This window comes from Odocoileus virginianus, chromosome 26, assembly GCF_023699985.2.
Source record: "Odocoileus virginianus isolate 20LAN1187 ecotype Illinois chromosome 26, Ovbor_1.2, whole genome shotgun sequence".
NCBI classification, from domain to species: Eukaryota; Metazoa; Chordata; class Mammalia; order Artiodactyla; family Cervidae; genus Odocoileus; species Odocoileus virginianus.
In genome coordinates, this window is record NC_069699.1 from 19579821 (window position 1) to 19605021 (window position 25201).

The following is a 25201-nucleotide window of genomic DNA, read 5'->3' on the forward strand; positions in this document are numbered from 1 at the left end:
CTGCTTTGTAACAGGGTTGCTGTCTTATTTGCATGTACACTGGTCTGTGTCAAACTTTTACCAAGGACCTTCTGGCCAGTACTGGACATTCCTCATTTTAAAAGCTCCAATGTTTGATTGATCCCAAAATAGGATGTAGGTATATTTTGAATTACATTTTTAAGATATGCTGTTTTTTCAGCCCTTTAGAGTGGTTTCATGTCCAGATTGAATATTGTATGGGTCATCTTTGGCCATATTTTGCATTCACTTTAAACATTAATTAAATTAATTATATTTTATTTACATGCATTTATTTTATGTTCATTTTCACTTCCAATCAGTTTCTATAATGTTTAACAATTGTTGAGAACACAGCTCACAAGCCTTGAAGGACTCCTAAACTTAATTCTTGAACATGAAATGGACTTCTTATCAAGACAAAGGACTTCTTAGGAGGTTATTCTTTGTCTCTCTATTTTCCTTGGTTTCCAATGTTTTAGTTTATATGGAAATGACTTTAGTCTCATTCTGACACTTACCGATTTATTCTGAATTTTGGAAGTCCAGTATTATGGGAGAGATACATGGTCCTAGTGATAACTCTTTTTCCTCTTAATTTTCTTTTTTCTTTTAGAAAAAGGATTTTTATTTTTGAGCAGTTTTAGGTTCAGAGCAAAATTGAGAGGAAGGTAAAGAGATTTCCCATGTATTTCCTGCCTCAAAACATGCATAGCCTCTCCCATTATCAACATCCTCCACTAGAGTGATACGTTTGTTACAACTGATAAACCTACACTGATATATCATAATCACCCAAAGTCTATACACTTGACCTTTAAAAACATATAGGTTAGGGACACTGGCTCCTTGTGCAATCAGAAATCCTTGTATAACTTTATAGTTGGACCTCCATATCTGTGGTTCTGCATTCCAGGATTCCACAAACTTCAGATCATGTATGACAGTACTGAAGTATGTATCTTTTGGGGGAAAAAAACACATATAACTGTACCCTCGCAGTTCATACCTGTATTATTCAGCAATCAACTGTAATTTATTTTAGGGTTCTCTCTTTGTGTTGAACGTTTTATAGGTTTAGACGAATGTACAGTGACATATATTCATCACTATAGTATCATGCAGAATATTTTTATTGCCCTTAAAATCATCTGTGCTCTGCCTATTCATCCGTCTTCCTCCCCACTGGCAACCACTATCTTTTTACTGTCTCCTTAAGTTTTGCCTTTTCTGTAATATCTTATATTTGGAATCATATGATATATAGCATTTTCAGATGGACTTCTTTCACTTAGGGATATGCATTTAAGTTTCCTGCATGCCTTTTCATAGATTGATAGCTCATTTATTTTTAGTGCTGAATAATGATGCATTGTCTGGATGTACCACAGTTTATGCATCCACTTAACTGAGGGGCATCTTGCTTCCTTCTGAGTTTTGACAATTATGAATAAAGCTGCTATAAACATCTGGGTGAAGATGTTTATATGACGACATATAGCAAGAGTATGTTTAGTTTTGTAAGAAACTGCCAAACTGCCTTCTAAAGTGTCTGTACCATTGTGCATTCTGCAGTGTATGGGAGTTCCTGTTGCTCCACACCCTTGTCAGCATTTGGCGTTGTCAGTGTTTCTGATTTTGGCTGTTCTAAGATGTGTTCTAATGGTATCTTGTTTTAATTTGCATTTTTTGGTTGACATGCTGAGCATCTTTGCTACCTGTACATCTTCTTTGGTGAGGTTTCTGTTAAGGTCCCGGCATTTTTTTATCGGGTTGTTTTCTTATTGTTGAGTTTTAAAGGTGGTTTATTTTGGATAACAGTCCTTTGTTAGATGTGTCATCAGCAAATATTTTCTGCCAGTCTGTTGCTTGTCTTCACAATTCCTTGACAGTTGTCTTTTGATGAGTGGTCTGTGTTTAGATTTTTTGTTTGTTTGTTTCCATGTGAATGTCCAGTTGTACCAACATTTGTTGAAAAGACTGCTGTCGGTCTGTTGTATTGCTTTTGCTCCTTTGTCAAAGATAATTTGCTTGTGTTTATGGAGGTCTATTTCTGATCTCTCGCTGCAATTTCATTAATCTAGTTGTATGTTCTTTAACCAGTGCATGTCTTGGTTACTGTAGTTTTATAGTATGTCTTGAAGTTGCATAATATCTTTCCTCTAACTTTGTTTTTCTCATCAATATTGTGTTGGTTCTTCTAGGTCTTTTGCCTCTACCTATAAACTTGAGTATTGTATTATTGATACCGATCAAATAACCTGCCGGGATTTTGATTGAGGTCGTATTGAATCTGGTTTTTTGTTATTTAGTTTAATTCAACAAAGTTTTATTTGACACACATGTAAGACTGTGTCCTGTGTAATGGGCATAAAGAAAAGAAAGACTTATGCCCTACCTGAAGGCATTTACTTGTTGATAGGTCTTTCTTTCTTCTCTCTCTCTCTCTCTCTCACACACACAGATTCACGAGTACATGCAAGCATCATTTTTCTATCGTGACTGTGCTCTAGGAGGAGTATGTACAAAGCAGTTGGAGAGGAAGAAAGGATTCTTTCTTCCTGGACAAGTCAGGAGGTGCTCAAAGAAAAAGCTGCATTAAACTAGGCTTTGGAAGAAACATTTTCAGCAGTTGGGGATGGTGGGGCAGCTTGAAGGACCTTGCAAGGAGGAGAATAGCATGGGTACAGACAAATCATTGTACAAATGCATTGGTGTATTCTAGGAAATGTAAGTAATTTAAGGTTTCTGGGGGTGACATTTTCACCCTATTTTATGTAACACCTCTTTTAGGTGTGAGGTTTTTTTTTTTAAACTTTAATTTAATGAGCACTTGGCAAGATGAGGTACACAAGTAAATAGCACTGGGCTTTACTCTCAAGGAATTTAGTTTCACTAGAAAGGTGAAGCAGCAAGAATTGTCTGGGAAACACTAGAGATTCTTTCAAATTTTACTTAAGTTCCTTCTGGTTAACAAAATATACAGTGCTCTTTGAGAAAGCTTGTCTAACAGTGTTTTTACACTGCTGAGTATTTTATAAAAAGGTATCAAAATATTTTAATTTCCATGTATCTTTTACAACAGTTTGATGTGGCATTGAGGATAATGAGATGATAAAATTGGATGTGCCATCTCTGTTTGTATAGGTGAAGTCAGTTGATTTGCTGTCTGAGAATGGTTTGATAGGGTAATGCTGACCCAGGTTCAAGGCGTGATTGAATGCCATCTCTCTGACCCCTTGCCTCCAGGAAGAAGTAGAGTTTTTATCCTCTGTGTTCTCAAGTACTTTGTAGTTGTTTGAGGGAAACATCTATATTTTCTTTAAAGTAGTGTTATTTGTGTAATTGTTTGATGTCTCATTCCACATGGGAAGCAATTTTTTAATCCTACTTTAATCTCTGTATTCTCCAAGTGCTTTACACATTTAAGCATGGTATAACAATTTCTGGAATGATCTTACGTTTTGGTTGTTACTGGCTACAATATTGAGAAACTGCCAAGGGAATAAAGGGCATCAGATACTTTTTAAAGAAACCTTTGGCAAGCAGTCATTTTGCTGTATCTCATCCTCCCAAAGATCCTGTGAGGTATTATTCCCCAGTTTACAGACCTAACAGCTGAGGCCGAATAGAATCATAAACTCACAGGGCTTGAAGGGACTTTGGTATTCCATCTGCAATTAGTGGCAGGAGAGTGAGAGGGTGATGGAGGTAGATAATCCTACATAGATAGTTAAGGAAGCACTTTGTGGGAAGAACCAGGCAGCTTCCTCCAAGAGCTTTTAGCTTTTTGCTTAGGTTTGAGAAGAGGAAAAAGGGAAAAAGGAGAGTGCTACACAGAAGAGTTGCATACAAGTTAATTTCGTATTTGTGTATAAAACAAAAACCCATACTTTGTACTGCGATTATGGGAACGTTGGTTTCCAGGATACTTTAACTGAAATTTGCTGCTGACATACTGAGTTTGTTCTCTAACAACTAATTTCAATTATTTGACTTACCTCGTTTCAGAAGACCAGACCTAACTAGTGAATGTATTGATGAAAATGCATCTATTTCAGAGCTGACTTTAAAAGTTTAAGTTTTTTACTTTATAAGCTGTGAATATGAGTATGCCAGCAGCATACAAGGTAACTGTTATAATATTTAAATATAGCTCACTTTCTCTGTTTAAAAAAAAAACAAACAACCCACAGAGGCAAGTGAAAGAAAAGATTCTTAAAACTAGCTTCTTGTTATTGTTCAGTCGCTAAGTTGTGCCAGGTTTCCCTATCCTTCACCATTTGCTGAAACTCATGTCAGGCTTCCCTGTCATGCCAGGTTTCCCTGTCCTTCACCATCTCCTGGAGTTTGCTCAAAGTCATGTCCATTGAATCGGTGATGCCATCCAACCATCACATCCTCTGCCACTCCCTTCTGCCGTCCGTCTTTCCCAGCATCAATGTCTTTTCCAGTGAGTTTGCTCTTTGCTTCAGGTGACCAAAATACTGGAGCTTCATCTTCAGCATCAGTCCTTCCAATGAATATTCAAGGTTGATTTCCATTAGACTTGACTGTTTTGATCTCCTTGCTGTCCAGGGGACTCTCAAGAGTGATAAAAAACTGGGGGAGGGGCTCTCACGACTGGGAAGTTCAAGTGCAGCTGTGGCCCGAGACACAGCTGGATCCAGGACCGCAGGCAGCATCTCCAGGTCTCTCCTTCTGGCTCTCTCTTGACAGCTCTTTCTTCTGTGTTGGCTTCACTTTTGGGTAGTATCCCTTCTCAGTTCAGTTCAGTTTAGTTCAGTCACTCAGTCGTGTTCAGCCCTTTGCAACCCCATGGACTACAGCATGCCAGGCCTCCCTGTCCATCACCAACTCCTGGAATTTACTCAAACTCATATCCATTGAGTCAGTGATGCCATCCAACCATCTCATCCTCTGTCGTCCCCTTCTCCTCCCGCCTTCAATCTTTCCCACCATTAGGGTCTTTTCAGATGAGTCAGTTCTTTGTATCTGGTGGCCAAAGTATTGGAGTTTCAGCTTCAGCATCCTTTCTACTGATTAAAACAAACAAACAAACCTGGGAGAGAGAGGTTTCTTTCCCTCATAGCACCAGCAAAAGTTCTGAGATTAACTGTGATTGGGTCGTGTGTCTGTCTCTAGTTGTATCCCTGCGGTCAAAAGAATGTGGTGATGAAAATCATCAGACCTGAGTCACGGGACGTGGAGCAGTCATCCAGCTCCCCCGCCCACCCCGCGTCATACTCTCAGCTGAAGAAGTGGTTTTCAGAGAGATGTCACTTGCTCTTAGAAGAACAGGAAGGAACAGGTGCCAAGTGAGCAAAAATAATAGATGTTCACTGCACCTGGCCAGAGTGTGTAGCCGAATACAGTCCTGTTGGTAAAAGGGTCACTTTGACTTCACGTGTGCTTTTGGCTTGGCAGTAGCAGAAACTGCGGCGGCAGCGGGGTTTGAGCTTACTGCCGAGGAGGAGTGGACTGTTTGAACCTGGACCTTTATGAAAACGTGGTGAAAGTGGTTCTTTGTATTTGGCTTACGACTGTGAGACCTAATGCTCCGGGTTTCAATGGAACAGCACCTTACATTTGCAGGACTGAGATTTCACTTCACTAGTGTAATTTGGGAATTACAATACAGTGAAAGCTTTATGGGCTATTTTTGTCTATCGCCTCCAGAGTGGAAACTTGGCTTCTTCGGTGTGGGTTATCTCTGACAGTCAATGAAAAAGGGGGTTGGGGGAACCAGTCCAGGAGTCCACAGTGGAAGTCGTGATTGTGTTCACGTTGTTGGTACTCACCTGGAGGGAGAGTGGGATGAGAAACTGAGATAATCATAAAACTTCATTCGCTACAACAAAGCCCACAGCTTCCTGTGGACCTTGTGTTTGTAGGAAGGTATGAACAACTGTTCTTAGAAAAGGACCTCCTTGTCTGCTGCTGGAAAGCTTTTATTTTTTTCCTGTAAGTTCTTTATCAGACATGAAACCTTCTATTAGATCATTTTAATAATCATTTTAAGCTTTCATCTACAGGCTTCTATTTTTCTACTTCTTTGCAGAGCTGCTTAACATTCTGACTTCTCATCTCAGGACTAAGGGATCTGTGTCCCAGACGCTTGACAAATGATGAGAATAATGTGTGAACCTAGCTCAGTCTCTGAGCAGAGTCTATTCAGCAGGTTTCACTGTGATGCAGACACGCTATCCATGTCTGGGATGGTGTTATAGAAGAAGGAGAATTTTTATAATTAGGAATAATTCAAATGATACATTTTTCATTGTATTTGTGAAATCATCTGTTCAGTCAATGAAGTTTCTTTCTCCCCCTCTTCCTTCCTCCCTTCCATCCTTCCTTGAATTATACACCATACTAGGAGCTGGGGATAGAGAAATCAAAAATTTATTTCTGTTCCCCAAGGAGCCTGGGATCAAGGGCAGGTGTTGGGATAGAATGGTATTTAACAAAGGACCCCTAAAGAGGAGTGTATGCCGAGCCAGCAGACGGAAATGCAGGCAGGAAAGGCTTTCTGTAGGAGATGATCCTTGAACATGGATGTCATTTACAGAGAGATGAAGTGCAAATAGAGTCCAGGGTGAGAGAGATGGGCTCTGATGCTTCGATATTTTATTTAACTCTGAAAGGTGATGGAGAACCCTAAAGAATTTAAGTAGGAAAATGGCATAATCAAATTGACACTATACGTTTTTTTTTTGAATAGAGAGTACATTGCATGATTTTAAAACTGAAAAATAATTGTCTAGAAGGGTGTATGGTGAAAATTTTCCACTTACATAATAACCTTGCCCTCCGACAAGCACTGCATGAGTTTCTTGAATCATCTTCTCAGAGCAGTATTCTGCAAATGTAAGCAAATACAAAAAGAAAGTGTGAATCTATATTCTCCCCTCACCTCCTTTTCACACAAATGATAATATACCATGCTTTCTTTTTTTAAAAAAAAAAATTATTTATTTTAATTGGAGGATAATTACTTTGCAATATTGTGATGGTTTTTGACATACATCAACATGAATTGGCCATTGTCCTCTCCATTCCTTATCCCTTTATCCTGGTGAGATCTCTCCATATCTATATATTAAAACTGTCTTCTTTCTCCCTCAATTTTCCTTCTTTTTCTTTTCTTGTGGCTGCTTAATTTTCCATTTTATGGGTGGCCCACAACTTAGTTAATCATTCCAATACTGAAGAATATTTAGATTGTTTCCAACCTTTTTCTGTTCCAAGTAGAGCTTCAATAAATTGTGTTGGATCCAGAAGACAGATATTTTGGAAGGTTCAATAGGGGCTTGGATATTTGTTGTATGAATGGTTTGAGTGGAGGGTTGATGGCTTAGAGAGGAGCTAGGAGAAATGTGAAAGTATGAAGCTGGAGGCAAAGGAGCCAATTGTGAGGCTACTGCATTTATTGAGAAACAGAAAAGGGGAGAGATGAAAGGGATATATATTTAGGAGACCCAGTAAAACTGACTGATTGCTTTACTGTTGGGATTAGTGGATGGGCGAGGTCAGGGATGACTTCTTAATAATAATACATTGGACATTTAAACATTTATTACTTATGTCATAGATGAAAGCAGCTCCATTTTCATTGGGAAATACATGCACAAAATTGAAAGCAACCACCAGTAAAGAGAGTGGAAATAGAGAGTAGGAAACCATGATTAAATCATTACTTTCTGTTACTTCTGATCTTGTTTTTCGAACTCTTCGGCTCTTATTGCTAAGCCACATTTTCTGTTTTTATTCCTACTAGCTATTACTCTTTAGTTTCTTTTTTTCTTTTCCTCAAGTTGAATTTTTGTTTTCTAGATCAGAGATCTGACAAGCCCTAATCTGCTGAGAAGTGAGTGAATTGCTTTTTCACTCAAATGATTAGCATGTAAGACACTGTGTCTGCAGAGTGTACTTCTGATATGTATGATTGTGTTGCTGTTTAGAAATTGAGATACAAATGACATGTCATAAAACTCTCCCTTTGAAAGTTTACAATTCAGTGTTTGTTTTAGTGTAGACACAAAGTTTCAAAAAGTATCATCACTAATTCTAGGACATTTCATCACCCTGAAAAGAAACCCCATACTCATTAGCACTTATTCCCTCTGCCCACCTCCCTGCAGCCTCTGGCAATCACTAATCTACTTCCTGTCTCTTTGGCTTCAGCTCTGGGCGTTTTGTGTAAATGGAATCTACTATATACAGCCTTTTGTGAGTGGATTCTTTCATTTAGCATCATGTTCTCAAGGTTCACCTGTGTGGTACTTCGTTTCTTTTTATGGCTGATTTCTATTTTGTGGATGTGTGACATGTTATCTGTTCATCAGTGGACAAATGAATATTTGGGTTGTTTCCGCTTTTGGGGTATTATGAATAATGCTGCTTTGCACATTATTGTACCGGTTTTTTCATGGGTATATGTATTCTTTTATCTTGGGTATAATCCTAGAAGTGGAATTTCATGATCATGTGTTAACTTTTTATGTAGCTTTTTGAAGAACTGACATTGTTTTCTAAAGCAGCAGTGTTACTTTACATTTCTGCCAGCAACTGGAGGATTGCAGTTTTCCTGCATCCTTGTCAACACTTGTTCTTATCCATGTTTCTGGTTACAGCTGTGCTGGTGGGTATGAAGTGGAATCTCATTGTAGATTTGGTCTACATTTCCCCAATGATGCTGACCTGTGTTTATGAACTGACAATTTTAGGTGTGATCCTCAGATCTTAAGTTTAGTGCTAGGGCAGCATGTGAACAGGTAGCCTCAGTTGCTGCCCTCTCGGTGTTTAGAATTTATGTAAAAGAGTTGTTCAGTCACTAAGTCACGTCTGACTCTTTGAGACCCCGTGGACTACAGCACGCCAGGCTTCTCTGTCCTTCACTATCTCCCGGAGTTTGCTCAAACTCATGTCCATTGAGTCAGTGATGCCATCCAACTATGTCATCCTCTGTTCCCCCCTTCTCCTCCTGCCTTCAGTCTTTCCCAGCATCAGGTTCTTTTCCAGTGAGCCAGCTCTTTGCATCAGGTGGCCAAAGTATTGGAGCTTCAGCTTCAGCATCAATTCTTCCAATGAATATTCAGGACTGATATCCTTTAGGATTGACTGGTTTGATCTCCTTGCAGTCCAAGGGACTCTCAAGAGTATTCTCCAGCACCCCAATTCAAAAGCGTCATTTCTTCAGTGCTCAGCCTTCTTTACGGTCCAACTCTCACATCTATACATGACTACTGGAAAAACCATAGCTTTAACTATGTGGATCTTTGTCAGCAAAGTAATGTCTCTGCTTTTTAATATGCTGTCTTATAGATAGAAACAAAGTACTGAACTTAGAGTTTTGATAAGCTATTAAAAAAGGACAAGACATGGTCCTTTAGTAAATGTTTTAGATTTTCCATTTGAGTGATTTAGGTCTTTTCCATTATCATTGGCAACCTCGACTGACTGAGTTGGTTTTAAAAGATATTATATGTGGCATTTTTATATTTGCTTTTTAAAATAGTTTAAAAGGAATAAGAATATAGTAAAGGAGGAAAATGCAGAGATGTATGAAGTGAAGTGAAGTGAAGTCACTCAGATGTGTTTGACTCTTTGCAACCCCATGGATTGTAGCCTACCAGTCTTCTCCATCCTTGGGATTTTCCAGGCAAGAGTACTGGAGTGGGCTGCCATTTCCTTTGGATGTATAAAGAAGGGGAATATTCTCTGTGCCTCTGACCTCCAGTCATTAGGAGCTTGGTGACTTTTGGTCTTAAACCTGCTTCCATGGTGTGTACAGATATATTTTCCTTTTTTTAAAAAAAACTTTTTATTTATTTGGCTGCGCCACTTCCTAGTTGCAGTATGTGGGATCTAGTTCCCTGACCAGGTATTGAACCCTGCCCCTCCCTGCATTGGGAGCACAGAATCTTAGCCACTGGACCACCAGGGAAGCCCTTTTTATGTTTCATTTATTTATTTGTGTGTGTGTGTGCAGATATATATTGTGAAGAGTTTTTCCTAAATAAATTACTGTCTTAAAGAATCTTCACTTCTTTCTGTGACTAGCCGTCCGCTGGGGTATGGAGTCATCTTATTCATTTCTCAGTGGCCCTGTGGCGGGGGTTCGCTCACTGGGTGCGGGCACTTTACACGTGACCCAGGTTCCCTCTGGCTTCAGTGGCCTGACTTCCCATGTTTCCCCTTTCGCTGCAGATGGTCCCCATCCCTGCCGGAGTGTTTACAATGGGCACAGATGATCCTCAGATAAAGCAGGATGGGGAAGCACCTGCGAGGAGAGTTGCTATTGATGCCTTTTACATGGATGCCTATGAAGTCAGTAATGCTGAATTTGAGAAGTTTGTGAACTCAACTGGCTATTTGACAGAGGTAACGGGATTGGAATGGGGAGGAAGGACTTCACCAGTTGACCACTTTCTACTGTGTTCCCAGTGCTGAGCACTTTATATATGTTTCATCTAATTTTTGTTTTCATAGAAACCCAGCAAGGCAGGTTACTTTTCAGATGGTAAACGGGATTATCAAAGCAGCTTGCCCTGAGTCCCATAGCTGGTTAGTGGTGAGGCTGGGGTTCATGCCTTGCCGGTGGGACCCCAGCACCTGTCTTTTTAACCTTGACGCTCGAGTGCGTCAGTGCTGTAACATGCCAAAGAGTGCCACTGTCCACTCGGGCTTTTTGAGATAACATCATGTGAAGTAAGGCCACCCTTCCCTCTCAAAAAATTATAGTTCATCTGTTTCGGAAGCATGGCATAATTCATAAGTGATAGATGAAGAAGTGCAACTTTTCATTTTTATGGTTTTATTCCAGTGCCTGATGACACACAAGGTTTCCTTTGGCAATTCCAGCATTTGCTGTGGTTGCTGAATCACAGAGCGATGTTCTGAAAGTGGATGTTTGTCCTCAGTGGTCCTAGGAAGAAGGAGGCTTTCTAGATGATGGAAGCTTCTGAGTGTCTCAGATATCCTTGTCATACATATGTAGGTTTCCCATTTTTCTTACCAAAAGATTCTCCCCTTGCCTTCAGTGTCTGGAGTCCCTGCCTTGTTTTTGCTTTTGTTTCAGGGTAGAACATCTTTTTTATTACAAAAAAAAAAAAAAAAAAAAATTCAGAGTGAATACTGAAAGCAAGACAACTTCCAAATTTGGTTTTGCATTTCTTTGGCATTTCCTAAAATATACAGAGTGATTGCCTCTTTGTCCCCATTCCTAGTGAGAAGTTTCTGTTCTTTTTGTTTCATGAGAATACTCTCAGATCAAGTTCCTCAATAGTCTGCTGAAGTTAGAAGATGGCTTCTACAGCAGGAAGTTTCCCGTAGACTAGGGTTCTCCATCGAGATTAGACAGAATGAGTAGAATTTAGGGCATCGAGGAGCATGGATGACGGAATACTACATCTGGATTTCTTTAACTGAAATTGAGCATGTCCTTTAGTTAGGAAGTAGACAATGTGGTATAGAAATGGCACCAATGCCTGTGACTTTGTCCTCAGCAGAAATCACAGACACTTTGTGTCACATTATTCTTATCATAGAGATCTTAATCTTAAAGATCTTACTTGTATTCATTTCTACCTTAGAAATGATAATTATGAGACCTGCCACTAGATCTTATTTAATATATTAAAAAATTAAAAAAGACAGATATGTACCTATAGACACACACCTGTATATATTACTATAGCTCACATTTCTTTTGTGACTATTTTGATATAACTCACTTTCTTTGTAATTGTGTTGATTTTGTTTTATACACTTAAACATTTTATTCTGAGAAGGAGGTTCTTAAGCTTCGCCCGACTGCCAAAAGGGCCTAGGGAACGAAAAGGGTTAAAGCCCCGCTTTGGATAAAATACTCCATATTTTCATGGCACTTTACAGTTGTTTGTTTTTGTTTTTGTTTTTTTCCATTTCTCCAGCTTCATTTTGTATCACATTTCCATTGCTCATCACATTCTGATCCTGCTGTTCTTGTTTCTGTTCCTTGCAAACTGGACACTTTCCCATCTTTGGGGCACAGCCCATGCTTTCCCCTGCATGGAATTTCCTGCCTTTCCCCCTTTTTTATGGCTGTCTCCTTCTCCTTCTCGAGTCATCTCATTTTCCTCAGGGAGGCTTCCTCTGCCCACTGTCAAAAGGAGACTTTTCTCAAGACTCTCCAATTTACAATGTCAAATAAAGTTGTACTTATTTTCTTCCTTTCTTTTTTCAACTTGACTTTTGTTAAAAGTGCTCCATATATAAGTGCTCTAAGATCAGAGTCCATGCCCATGTAATATTGACCTTGTATCTCTGTCATGTAGCCCAAAGGCAGGCATCTGGTAGGTCTTTGATCAGTGTTGTTGAATGAGGGTATGGTCTGGGTTTTTAGACATGGTGATGCCACAAGGAAATACAGGAAGAAGAACTGGGATGCATAAAAGTTGATGAGCTCGAATCAGGAAGAAGAATTTGAGGCGCTTATAAGGCCTGAAATCCAGGAATGTAGTAGGCAGTTACTCTCATCTAGTGAGGAGAGGATATGTACGCAGGTAGAGATCTGAGCATCATTTGAAGTGCTGGCAGTGGTTAAAATGATGAAATCGCCAGAGTTTGTCCAGCAGCAGGTCCGTGCCTCTCAAGTGGGATCTCTTAGACCACCTATATTAGAATCACCAGCGTAGCTGTTCTTACGTGCAGGTTCCTTTGCCTCACCCCAGACCTCCAGAATCAGAAGCTCTGGGCTTGGGGAGCAGTAATGTGTAGAGGCAACAAGTTTGCCGGCTGATCTCAACTGCACAGGGCCCAAGAGCCACTGGAATAGAGGAAGAAGATCAGAGAAGCAGGGTAGAACACCAGGGAGCAACAGTGTTTTAGGGGCTGGAAGGAGAGCCAGGTATTTCAGGAGATGAGTAGGAAGAATCCGTAGGAGGAAGAAAACCGGAAAAGTAGAATCATGGAAACCAAGAGGCTACTTTGCATATTTGCTGATTGGGGCCACATGCAGCAAAGAAAACCAAGTACATACAGACTTGAGACAGTAGCATTAAATAAAAATGATTAAAATACAGATTTCTGCCCAGTGTTCAAGTTGACCACTTGAGATTTATCAGCACAGCAGACGCCTTAGTGGTGCTAGAATGGAGCTAGAATTCTTAGTAGAGCTAGACTGTGTCAGAATATCAGCAAACAGTGCCATTTGCTTCTTTTAGCTAGATTCCAGGAGTAGAACAAAGGAAAAAGTTGATATGTGATCTGATACGTAAAGAATCCTGTTATTTTCCAAAGTCATTTATAATACTTGGGGAGATGTGTTTCCATCAACAGAAACAATCACAGGCTCAAAAGCTAATCTGTTCCAGTCTGCATCCTTATCAGCTACATGAGCCTAAAATGAAAATGGGCTCTGTAAGTGACACTAACCTGTTTTAATAGGAAGCCAGATGCTTTAATGTCATTTCTGAATCCTTTGGGAGATCACATGATAAAATTAAGTTCATTTGGACAAGAAGAACCACTCAAGTAGTGTACGCAGAAAATGGCGCTTGTGAAATGTGTTACTGCAAACTTTTCTGGATTTTTATTTCCCTTCTTTCCTTCAGGCTGAGAAGTTTGGTGACTCCTTTGTATTTGAAGGCATGTTGAGTGAGCAGGTGAAGTCTGACATCCAGCAGGCAGTAAGTAATGTTTTAACAGGCTCTCATATTTCTCTACTGCTCATTAGAAACGGCTTGGGTGAAAAATCCAAACTACAAGCCCTTCCCCTTCCCCCAGATACCTCACCATTTTCCTGCCATAGATTTTCCCCTAGGACAGCCCTCTGGACCAGGACACCATGTCTTGAAGAGAATAACACAAACCTGGGATAATGTCTAAAGTGTTGAATCTGACTTGAGCTACTATCTTGTGAACCTGAGTATAAGTGAAGCTTACCTGGGCTTTAAACGCTTCTGGGTTTCTTTTACTTATAACCCTCCATTCTAGAATGGAGGGTTAAATGTGTTTTTTTTTTTTTTTTCCTTCAATTTATTTCTATTCTTAAAGTCTTGGTCTCATCAGGTGTTGGTATGGAGAGAGAGCGTCCTTTAAAGGATTTGTGAATTCATGTGATCAGAGTAACATTTATGAAAGGGACCCTTTGCTCTGGATGATCACAGGAAATTGAGGCCAGAACCTGGTCCTTACCATCCAGGCTGAACCCTCTTTTAGAGGGGATTCTGGGGAGTCGTGGAAGCAGTGGATGAGGCCTCTGGAAGCACCTGTGTGTTGAGGGGAGCTCAGGGTTTCTGTTGCGGACATTTTAGTAGGTTTGTGTATATTTGAAGTGAAAGTGAAAAGTGAAAGTGTTAGTCACTCAGTCGTGTCTGACTCTTTGCGACCCCATGCACTGGAGCCCATCGGGCTCCTCCGTCCATGGGATTCTCCAGGCAAGAATATTCGAGGAGGTTACCATGCCCTCCTTCAGGGGATCTTCTCAAGCCAGGGGGTGAACCCAGGTCTCCTGCTTTGCAGGCAGATTCTTTACCATCTGTGTATATTTGAGTATATATTTACTTATCTGTCTCATGAGAAGGCAAAAAATATACAAGGGAAGAAGGGTAGGTAAGCTGGAAAGCTGAGGGTTTACAAAACAGGGCTGAGGATGCAGAAGAAGGAGGTGGTGAGAGAGGAAAGGAAACAGGGTCAGATGACCCCATAGAGACTGGATAAGACCTCGACCTGGAAGACAGGAATCCAGCACTAATCTTCCTTTCTTATAGAGGTTCCCTTTCTACTCCTGCCTGAATCTCGTCTTTATGTGTTGGCATCACCATTCTCTTGTGAGCTAACCATCCTGGCTTGGTTGGCTTTCTGTACACTCATGTGGAAAACCTGGGGGAGGGAGGGGGAAAGATGAGGTAAAACCAGACTTGCACTCAAGCCGTTTTATAGGAGAATCAGGCCTCCTTTATGTATATATTTCATATTACTTTATTTTTTATTTTATTTTTTGTCCTGCTGCCTTGCAGCATTTGGGATCTTAGTTCCCTAACCAGGGATGCCGAGTCTTAAGCAGTGGACTACCAGGGAAGTCCCAGTGTTTTAGAAAACATGACTGAGTTCCATCTGAATCTCAAAGTTTTCTTTACAAGTTTACATTACAAGTCTCTTATGTTATCTGATATACCCTGCCCCCCTTTTTTAAAGGGGTTTGGGGTCACACAAGCTTAGTGTTGATGAGCGAACGGCTCAGGCTGTCAGGTCTTGTTTTGCGATAGAGAGTGCAGATGGGGGAGGGCACGCACTTTTGTGTTTTGCGCTTTCAGACACAAGGCCTCTTGTCATTTGAGAAGCTCTGAGCACTTTAGGCATAAAGACTGGTTATTACTAGGTTCTGCCGGCGCCCTGTTAAATCCACAGTGAAGTGTGTACACTGGTAACTAGGACGAGGATAAGCAGCTGTTACCTGGTCATAGTGTTGGTCACTCACTTACGTGCTCATAATGGAAAAGCAAACCTTTTTAATCATGGTTAGAAAGGGCTGGAATGAGTGAAATGAACCTGTTGCTGATTTGAGGAAGCTAATTTTTTGTTTTTTCAGCCTCCTCTTAGGTCTTGGCATACCCTCATGCACTAGACCTATTTTTAAGCTGGTTTTTCCACGAGTGTAGGAGAGGAGATGGGCCACAAGGTGACTTTACGTGAAGCAGGTGAATCAAGGTTGTACGTGGCCAAACATAAGATCACACAGTCTCAGGCTCAGGGCTCTTGTAAGACCTGATTAAGTTGAGAAGAAAGTCTCATCTGAGTGTTTGCTTGTCACTAAAACTCAGTGAAAGTGAAAGTTGCTCAGTCGTGTCTGACTCTTTGCAACTCCATGGACTATACAGTCCATGGAATTCTCCAGGCCAGAATCCTGGAGTGGATTTTTAGTTCCCTTCTCCAGGGAATCTTTCCAACCCAGGAATCGAACTCAGGTCTCCCACATTTCAGGCAGATTCTTTACCAGTTGAGCTACCAAGGAAGCCCCTAAAGCTCAGTAGTACTTGCTAATCCCCTTTTTAATATAAAAAATAGGCCTCAAAACCTTCCCCAGGTTTCACTGGCTGGCCGGGATTTATTAATGTGATTTACTCTTATGTATATTTTAAATGTAATTATTTTATAAGATTATTAACTTTCATGCAGTTGTTTTAGATATTTACAGTCATGTGATTATGTTTCATGTAATTCTTTAAAATAAATGTAATTAAATGAATTATTTCAAATGTCATAAATGTTCTCTCATGACAGGAAACACTAGGGGTATAACTTTTCAGAAAAAGCCTTTCCATTGTAAAAGAAAAGTCGAATACAGATCACACAAATCAACTGTGTCATTTTACTGTGTTACTCTAAAGCAAACATCATTGTAACCTTAAGTCAGGAATTAGAATTTTGCCACCTGCCCTAGCGACCCCAACCATGTGCCACATCCTGATCACCACCCGCTCTGTCCCTGAAGTAGCCACTATCTTGCTTTTTTTTAAATAGGTTTTTTTGTTGTTTGTTTGTTGTTGTTTGGCCGCACCATGCAGCAGGTGGGATCTTAGTTCCATGACCAGGGATCAAACCTGTGCCCCCTGCATTGGAAGCATGGAGTATCGACCACTGCCCAGGGAAGTCCCTTTTTTGCTTTTTAAAGTAGATTCTTCTCTGCATCTCTTTATAGTATTTTCAGCAGGCGTGTATCCCCAAGACTGCCAATGTTTAGTCCTGCCCATTTAAAGCAAATTTGTGTCTTTTAAGATTTTTTTTGACTAAGTTAAGACTGTTATAATCTGTGGATTTCCCTTCCATCGTCCTGCTCCTCCCCAGCCCCTGGCCCTTGTCTGCCGCACCCCCTGCCCCCGCACCCCCCAACAATTTACCTGTGAAAGAATCCAGGGTTTTTTCTGGATTGCCCTCTCATGTTGCACTCAGCTCTTCTTTCTGTCCTGTGCATTTCCTGCCAGTGGTGTCTGGATCCATAGACCTGGTCAGATTCATGTTTCGATCCCATTGCAAGACCTCAGATAGTGACACATTCTTACACCACCAGGCACATAATATCTTTCTCTCTTTTTGTAATGTTACCTGCTGTTGTTGCTCAGTGTCAAGATCCACGAGTTCATTGGGAGTTGGAAGACGTTGAGAATATAATAGTTTTTTTTTAATTAATTGAGATTTTATAAAGAGGTGGTTCCCTCATCTGCTATTTTCTTAACTGTTGATACTGTTCATACAAGAAAGATAGAGTAAACACTTGATTCTTTACTAAGTTTTAAAATAAAGAAGCGATCCCCTATTACTCTCTAGAAATAACCAATTAGATTTCTTTTTTTTTAATTAAACACTTAAAGAATATTGTAAATTTACATGCGGTTGTAAGAAATAATACAGATATCCCATGCACCCTTCCCCTGGATTCCTCCAGTGCTAGCATCTGAATAACCATAGAACAATTTCACAAACAGGAAGTTGACAATTGACACAACCCACTTACCTTCATCTGGTTTTACCAGTTTTATATATACTCATTGGTATGTGTGTATTTAGTTCTGTATCATTTTAGCAGAAATGTAGATTTTTATAATCACCAGATTTTTTTTAAAAAAAGTTATGAACCTATGGATTTAAACATTCTTAAACATTCTTTGTTTTCTTCCTTAGGAACTCTTAATATATCTTTTTGTAAGATTCAATTTCAGTGTTTATCACTTCTTTTGAATCATTTCTATCTTTTTTTTAAAATTAAGATCTTTTCTTCCTTTACATCTTCTTTGTCTGTTAGATATTCTTCTATTCATTTCTGAAATGGCCTTTTCTTTTGATTTAGTTATTTCTTGATTTATCTACCTCATCTGAGTTTGCTGATCCTGTTTTATTTTATTCTCTCGAGTCATTTTCTTAATGCCCTTGACCTCATTTTGACATGGTGTTTTGAGCATCACTTACCCTTTAGAAGAAGGCGTGATTCAGGGTAGCTTCTGTCGCTTGAAGAACTCTTTATCTTCAGTTGTGCTCACATGGGCCTCAAAAACATGATCTCCTGTTTGCTCAGGATTTCCTGCATCTCTTCCCTTCCACTCCTTCCACTCCTCCTCCTCCTTTTCTCTCTTGTCCCTTGTTTTCTAGTGTTTGATTTTATTCTCGCAGCTTTATCCTTGGTGAGGGACTCTGTTCTGGAAGGGACCCTAGCAGGTCAGTGTCAGGAATTCACGGGCCAAGACTGTTCAGTGGCCTTTGTACTTTCTCATCACGGGTCCCTAACGCGCACTTACGCCACAGTGGGCAGACTCCATTCCCGTTTTCACCGCTTCCTCACACTGTAATTCTCTGCTTTCTGGTGATACCCGCTGGCTGCTTTGGGATTTTCCTCATCACGGCTCTGATGACTTGTTGCTTTCTTCTGTTTTCTCCTGTCCAGCCATGACGACCATGCAGGTCCTGTGGCTGTTGGCAGTTTTCCTTTGCATCTTTGTGTTCTGGTTTAGTAAAGGTACCTTGTCACATAGATTGGCTGTGCATGTTGTGCTTAGGATTTGGGTGTTTTATCTAGTGGTTATCTAATTGCTGTGTCTGGTTCTACACATCGACTTGGAGAGATTCAAAAACTGCTGATGCTGCTGTCCTCTTGGGTTTGTTTGTTTTTTAATGTATAACAAATAGAGTCAAAGCATCAGTCTAGCTCTCAGGGTTTTCTTGTAGAGATAAATGGTGAATTTAATGGTGAGAAACAGAGTAGATGTGTGTGCAGAAATTTACCTATTTGTGATTATTACTTGGATGTTTCATTTAAAACAGTGTCTTAAAAACTATAGATATCAAATCCTAGAAGGGATTAAGGCTAGCTTTTGTTGTTGTTTTTTGGGGGGTTTGTTTTTTTTCTCTAGATAACTTAAAATACCTTAAAAGGATGGTATTTAAAATATATAATTTCTAAAGAGTATGTTTCATTTTTACACTTGTGTCATTAATGTATCTCCTAAATCTTTGACAGAGGAATAGCAGTGAGATGGGGAAAAACAATTCCTCTTGGTGGGAACCTGAGAAATAATGATCATCTATTTGTGCTTTAATACTTTCAAAATTGTTAACAGTTTAAGGAAACAAATTGCTGAGTAAGTGTCCTTGAAACAGGAGGATGAGAAGCTATTTTGAGACGATCTTTTCAACCGAAAGCCAATTTCATTAAGGATTCAGAATTACCAAGACTGCTTCTCCTTGTTCTTTTTTTCAAATTAAAAAAAAAAAGTCTCTTTTGCCTAAAGGACACCTTTTGGTAAATGTTTTTTTTTATTAATTTTGTTCAAATATATCTTGCTTCATTACTGAAAGATGGAAATGGCAACCCACTCCAGTATTCTTGCCTGGAAAATCTCATGGACAGAGGAGCCTGGTGGGCTGCAGTCCATGGGGTTGCAAAGAGTCAGGCACGACTGAGCAACTAACACTTACACTGAAAGATAATTGAACTAAGTAAGAATTTACAGTTGGCAGTTATTTCCTGCCAGTACACTGTAGGGTTTAATTCGCTGTCTTCTTGTTTTTGTCATTGCTGTTAAGATGTCACCCATCGGGAACTTCTATGTTGTTCTTCTGTAGGTCATCAAGTTCGGCCCACTGTTAAAACGATCTCCTGTCTTTGTTATTCTACAGTTTCACTGTGATTTGCCTAGATGTTGGTTTCTTTCCATTTTTCTGCTTCAGTTTCATTGAGTTTCCTGAATCTGAGGACAAGTGTTTTTAAATCATATCTGGATTATTCTTAACCATGATCTTTTTGAGTATTGCCTTTTTCTCCATTCTTTCCTCTGGGGCTCCAGTTAGATGTTGGTTAGTCATCCAGTCTTCCATGTCTCTCAGCTTCACATTTGAGTGAATATATGTATGTGTGTATATTTATACTATATATACTTAATATAGTTATTTTTTAAATATATGTATATATTTTATACTGTATACATTAGTATGTATATTTCATTTTAATTTCTGTTAGCTCTTGGCTATATCTTTGGTGTTTTTTTTAGTCTTCAAATATATTTTGCTTCATTACTGAAAGATAATTTAAGTATCTTTAAGTATAAAATAAAATTAAAGTTTAATTTTTAAGTATAAAATTAAAGTTGCTCTAAGAATTAGAATATACACACCTAACTCCTCACAATCTGCTACAGAGTTAACATTTTAAGACTTCCTATAAAAAAAATAATAAGACTTAGTACAGAAGCCTTATTACCACGTAGGTTCCTTTACCCAACTCCCTATATTATAGTTGTTATATATAGTAAGTACATCTTCATAAATGGGAAAGAAACCCCAACATTTTGCTTGTAACACTCATACATATTTTTTATAATTTAAAGGAGAAGATAATCTATTCCATTTACCCAAACTATTTTTGTTGTTCTTCCTTTATTCCTAAAGTTCCATATTTCCCTTCAGCTGAAAAAACTTGCTTTAGCATTTCTTTTAGAGCAAGTCTTATGGTGATGAATTCTCTTACTTTTTGTTTATCTGCAATGTGTTTATTTTACCTTTATTCTTGAAGGATGTTTTCACTGGATATAAAGTCCTGGGTTGACACTTCTTTGCTTTCGTGACTTTAAAATATTGTCTCACTCTTTTCTGTTCATGTGGTTTCTAATAATAGACATTTGAACCACTAATCTCTCATATGTATTGTGTCATTTGTTTTACTGACTTCTTTCAAGATATTTCAAAAATCTTTTATCTTTAGCAGTTTGATTATAATGCTTTTGGACATTGTTTTCTTAGAGATTATCCTGTTTGGGGTTTGTTGAGGTTCTTGTGTCTGTAAATTTATGTCTTTAACCATATTTTGTGGAGTGTCCAGCCATTATTCCAAATATTTTTTCAACACCAATTTCTCCTCTCATTTTGGGATACAACATGCTAGTGTTAGACTTTTTATTATTGAAGAGGTTCCTTAGACTTTGTTCATTTAAAAAAATTTTTTTTCTCTCTTTTTAGATTATATACTAGTGATACAATCTAGTATTCTAGTGATATGTCTTCAAGCTTCCTGTTTTCTCTGTCATTTTCATTCTGCTCTTAAGCCTACCCAGTGAATTTCAGATACTGTATTTTGCAATTCTGAAGTTTCCTTTTTAAAAAATAGCTCCTGTTTCTCTGCTGAGAATGAATGCCTAGCTTTTTATTCATTTCAAGAGCATTCACCTTTATGTCATAGCTGATAGTTATAATAGCTGTTTTGGTCTTTGTCCAGTAATTCCAACATCTGGGTCATCTTGGGGTTTGCACCTGTTCCTTTTCTTTTTCCTTTCACTTTTGGGTCTCTGGATCCTATTATAATACTCTGGAGAATGTTGACTTTTTTTTTTTTTGAGGCAGTTAACCTGGTAACCTGGTTAAGTACAAATCAGAAGTTTTGCCTTGTCTACTGCTAGTAGTGATTTTGTAGCTCTGTTTGTTCTCCTTTTCATGCTAGCGCAGCACCTTTCTTCATTCTAACTAGAATTTTACTTTTTAAAAAATTATAGTTATTTACAATCTTGTGTTAATTTCTGCTGTAAAATGATTCAGATATGTGTATACAATATTTAAAAAAATATCCTTTTTTAGTATGGTTTATCTCATTTTACTTGTTTAATCAATTTCTTATAGGGATATTAATGCCTACCTAGTTGTAGTCATCAGTCGCTAAGTCATGTCTGACTCTTTTTGACCCCATGAACTGCAGCATGCCAGGCTTCCCTGTGCTTCATTAAACTCATGTCCATTGAGCCTACCTAGTAGAGTATTGTAAAGATCAAATGAAGTAATGTTCATAGAACCACCTAGTAGTACAATGTCTGGCACATAAAGAGCCTTTTAGTAAATGTTGCTCTGGTTTCTTCAGATGGAGTGTCTCTTTGCTTGGCCTAATTGAAAATTTAGTTAAATTTCCTTTGCTTTACTTTTGCCCATTCTTAAGAATTGGCATTGCCACATATAGCATTGTACTAAATTACAGTGATATTTTCTAAGGATTTGCTGTCATGGGATAAATCTTCTTAGATTATCTCAGAGTCCTTGGCTAGAGGAATATACAAGCGATACATCTTTTTTGGTAGGAAAGTGAGATAAAATATATGTAACATAAAATTTACCATTTTAACTATTTTTAAATGGATAATTTATTAAAGTTATGTAGCTTCCCAATGTTGTACAACCCTCATCACCACTATGCACTTAAAGAACTTGTTCACCATCCCAAACAGAAACTCTGTACCATTAAACAATAATTTCCTATTTTCCCCTCCCCTAGCCCCTGGTAAACCTTGATTCTACTTTGTGTCTGTATCAATTAGTCTGTTCTAAGTGCCTCATAGAAGGAATCTTACAATATTTGTCTTTTTATGACTGGCTTATTTCACTTAGGATAATGTGTTTAAGATTCATTCATGTTGTACCATGTATCAGAATTTCAATCCTGGATAAACAACAAAAGGCTACTGTATAGCACAGGCAACTATATTCAGTATTCTGGGATTAACCATAATGGAAAAGAGTGTTTTTAAAAAGTGTATTTATATGTACAACTGAATCACTTTGTTGTACAGCAGAAATTAATACAACATTGTAAATCAACTATATGTCAATAAAAAAGAATTCCATTCCCTTTTTAAAACAATAATATTCCACTGTTTCTGTATACCACATTTTGTTTATTTTATCTGTCAGTCGACATTTGGTTGTTTTCAGCTTTTGGCTATTATGAATAATGCTGCCATGAACATCGGTGTACAAGTGTCTGACTGTGCTTTTAGTTCTTTTGGGTGTATATAGTGACATTTATTTGAATTCATGCCTCCTTGATTGTCTGCCATCCATCAGTGGGGTCTGTTTTTTGACCTGTAGAAGAAATGATCTGAGCTTCCTCTGTCTGAAGATTTCCTTTCTGGATTTAAACGTAGCCTGTTTGTTTAGCAAGCCATCAGAAATGTCCTTTTGTCACCTAGGTACTGTACTCTTCTTGGGAATACTAGGATGAAAGCTATCTTCCCTGTCTTTTAACTGCTCAAAGTCTAAGGAATGCAGTAGCATTGAATTCAAACCAATATTAGGTGTTTTTTTTTTTCTGAATTATGACTTTTTAATATGAAATATATTAGAGAAACAAGAATGAAAACACATATATCATCTGTTTAAAATTTATCAAAAAGAGTAAGAGTATATGAAGTCCATCCCATCCTGAAGTGGAAGTACCTCAGCAGTGCCAATGAAGAGAAGTGGTGAGGAGTAGGCAGAGATGCGTGCAAAGCTGAATTTGTTAGGGTGATCGGGGAATGCCTGTGTGAGGAAAAGGCATTTTAGGGAAGCCTTTCAAGTGAGGAAGAACAAATCTGGGGATCAACTAGGACAAAGCTCTGGTGGAGTGCCTTCCATGTCCTGATGCTTTGACTATCCATATTCAGCTTTGCATGGTTAGGTTTCAGCTAAACTTACTCTGGGTAGTCCATTTGAAATGCCTGTCTGTTGTCCAACATTCCAGATTGAGATGCTTCCATTTATTTGTTCTTACAGCTTCTTATGCCTTCCTTTCACATTATTTATCTCACTCATCATTATTTGTGTAGGTGTTTGTTGAATGCCCTTTTCTTTACCTGAATCGTCCTGTGACAGTGGGTGAAGCTGTTCCCATATCATTCACCATCTCCCAAGCATAATACCTGTCACTTAATAAAGACTTAATAAATATTTGCCAAAAAATGGACGAATGCCATTTGAGTATCCTCTATGGGAGCATTCATTTTTGAGAGCTGCGGGGCTCAGACCTTGTATGACCTGTCTCATGTTGGAAAGGCAGCTTTTTCTTGGCATGAGAATGCTGATTTGATCAACAGGGTGAAGGTGAGTTCACAGAAACTGAGTTTTTCAGGAAGTCTGATCCAAGGTTGGCTGATTGGATAAGAAGAGAACATGGTCAGACAACTGTGTTCTATGTCTGGTTTTGAAAAGGCTGGTTGTCTGCCTGTCCTGGGAGTCAGTATGTGGTGTAGACTCAGGAAGCAATTGATAACCCTGCAAGGTGAGAATCCAATAAAGTAGGATAACAGGGCACAGTATTTGATTCCAACCAGCTCTAAAACAAGGCCCCTGATCAGAATGAGTGTTAGTGAGGCACAGTGGGCTCCCAAAGGCTCAGATTTCAAATATCTCTTTAAGACGTTCTTAAGTGTCTTTTCAAGTTGTGGGTCTTTTGAGGTCTGACTTGGATTAGAAAATAAAGATGATTCTCTCATCTCCTACCTCCCAGGTGTTGGCATTTGTGCTGTAAACCTCCACAGTAAGACAAAGACTGTCAGGTAGGGAGTTCTGCCCAGGGGATATGCAGCTTTAGGAAAAACTTATGCAAAAAAAGAGGATTTGGAATGGATGAAACTTTCAGAATCATCTGTGAAGAACTTTCCTCTTATAGATGAGGCAACCATGGCCCAGCAGGGGAAATAGCTTGTCTCAGTTCTCAGAAATGTTTAAGGGTAGTGTGTGTGTGTGTGTGTGTGTGTGTGTGTGTGCGCGCGCGCGCGCGCTCAGTTGTGTCTGATTCTTTGTGACTCCCCAGACTTAGCGCACCAGGCTCCTCTGTCCATGAAATTTTGCAGGCAAGAATACTGGAATGGGTTGCCATTTCCTGTTCCAGGGGATCTTTCTGACCCAGGGATTGAACCCACATCTCCTGTATCTCCTGCATTGGCAGGTGGGTCCTTTACCACCAGCGCCACCCGAGGATCAGCCTAGTACCTTTCCGTCAGAGACCCTTTTGCAAAACCCAGAGGACAAGGGCTGATTCCCCCTCTAAAAAAGCGTGTCCTGTTGAAACACTAAAGTTATAGTTGGTGTATATCCAGCAGAGGGTCACCCATGGTGGGGAGGGGTTTGGAAACCATGGAAGCCTCAGGAACAGGTGAGCTTATTTGTCAAATAAATGTTTATCCCATTTATACTATGCACCAGGCAGTGTTCCAAGTACTGCGGATGTAAGTCCTCACTCTCCTGGGAGTTATAGCTCTAGGGAGAAACACACTCTACACAAGTGAACTTCTAACTGACTATGCTAATGGCCTGTGAATAAAATAAAACAGAGTAATGGGGGAGAGAGTGTTGCGTATTGTGGGATTGGGCTCTTTTATGTGGGGGGTCGTGGGGTGGCCTCTCTAAGGAAGTGACACCTGAACTGAAA

The 25201-nt window shown here is 39.2% G+C and overlaps 1 protein-coding gene across 5 annotated transcripts in view; it reads left to right on the forward strand.

The window, feature by feature from the left end:
• SUMF1 (sulfatase modifying factor 1) overlaps positions 1-25201 on the forward strand; it is an 86038-nt gene that overhangs the window by 1571 nt on the left and 59266 nt on the right. For all 5 annotated transcript variants that reach the window (XM_020887056.2, XM_020887057.2, XM_070455633.1 and 2 more), the window contains exons 2-3: positions 10210-10383; positions 13596-13670. In XM_020887056.2, the coding sequence (XP_020742715.2) occupies positions 10210-10383; positions 13596-13670 (249 nt within the window). The remainder of the gene's footprint in view (positions 1-10209; positions 10384-13595; positions 13671-25201) is intronic.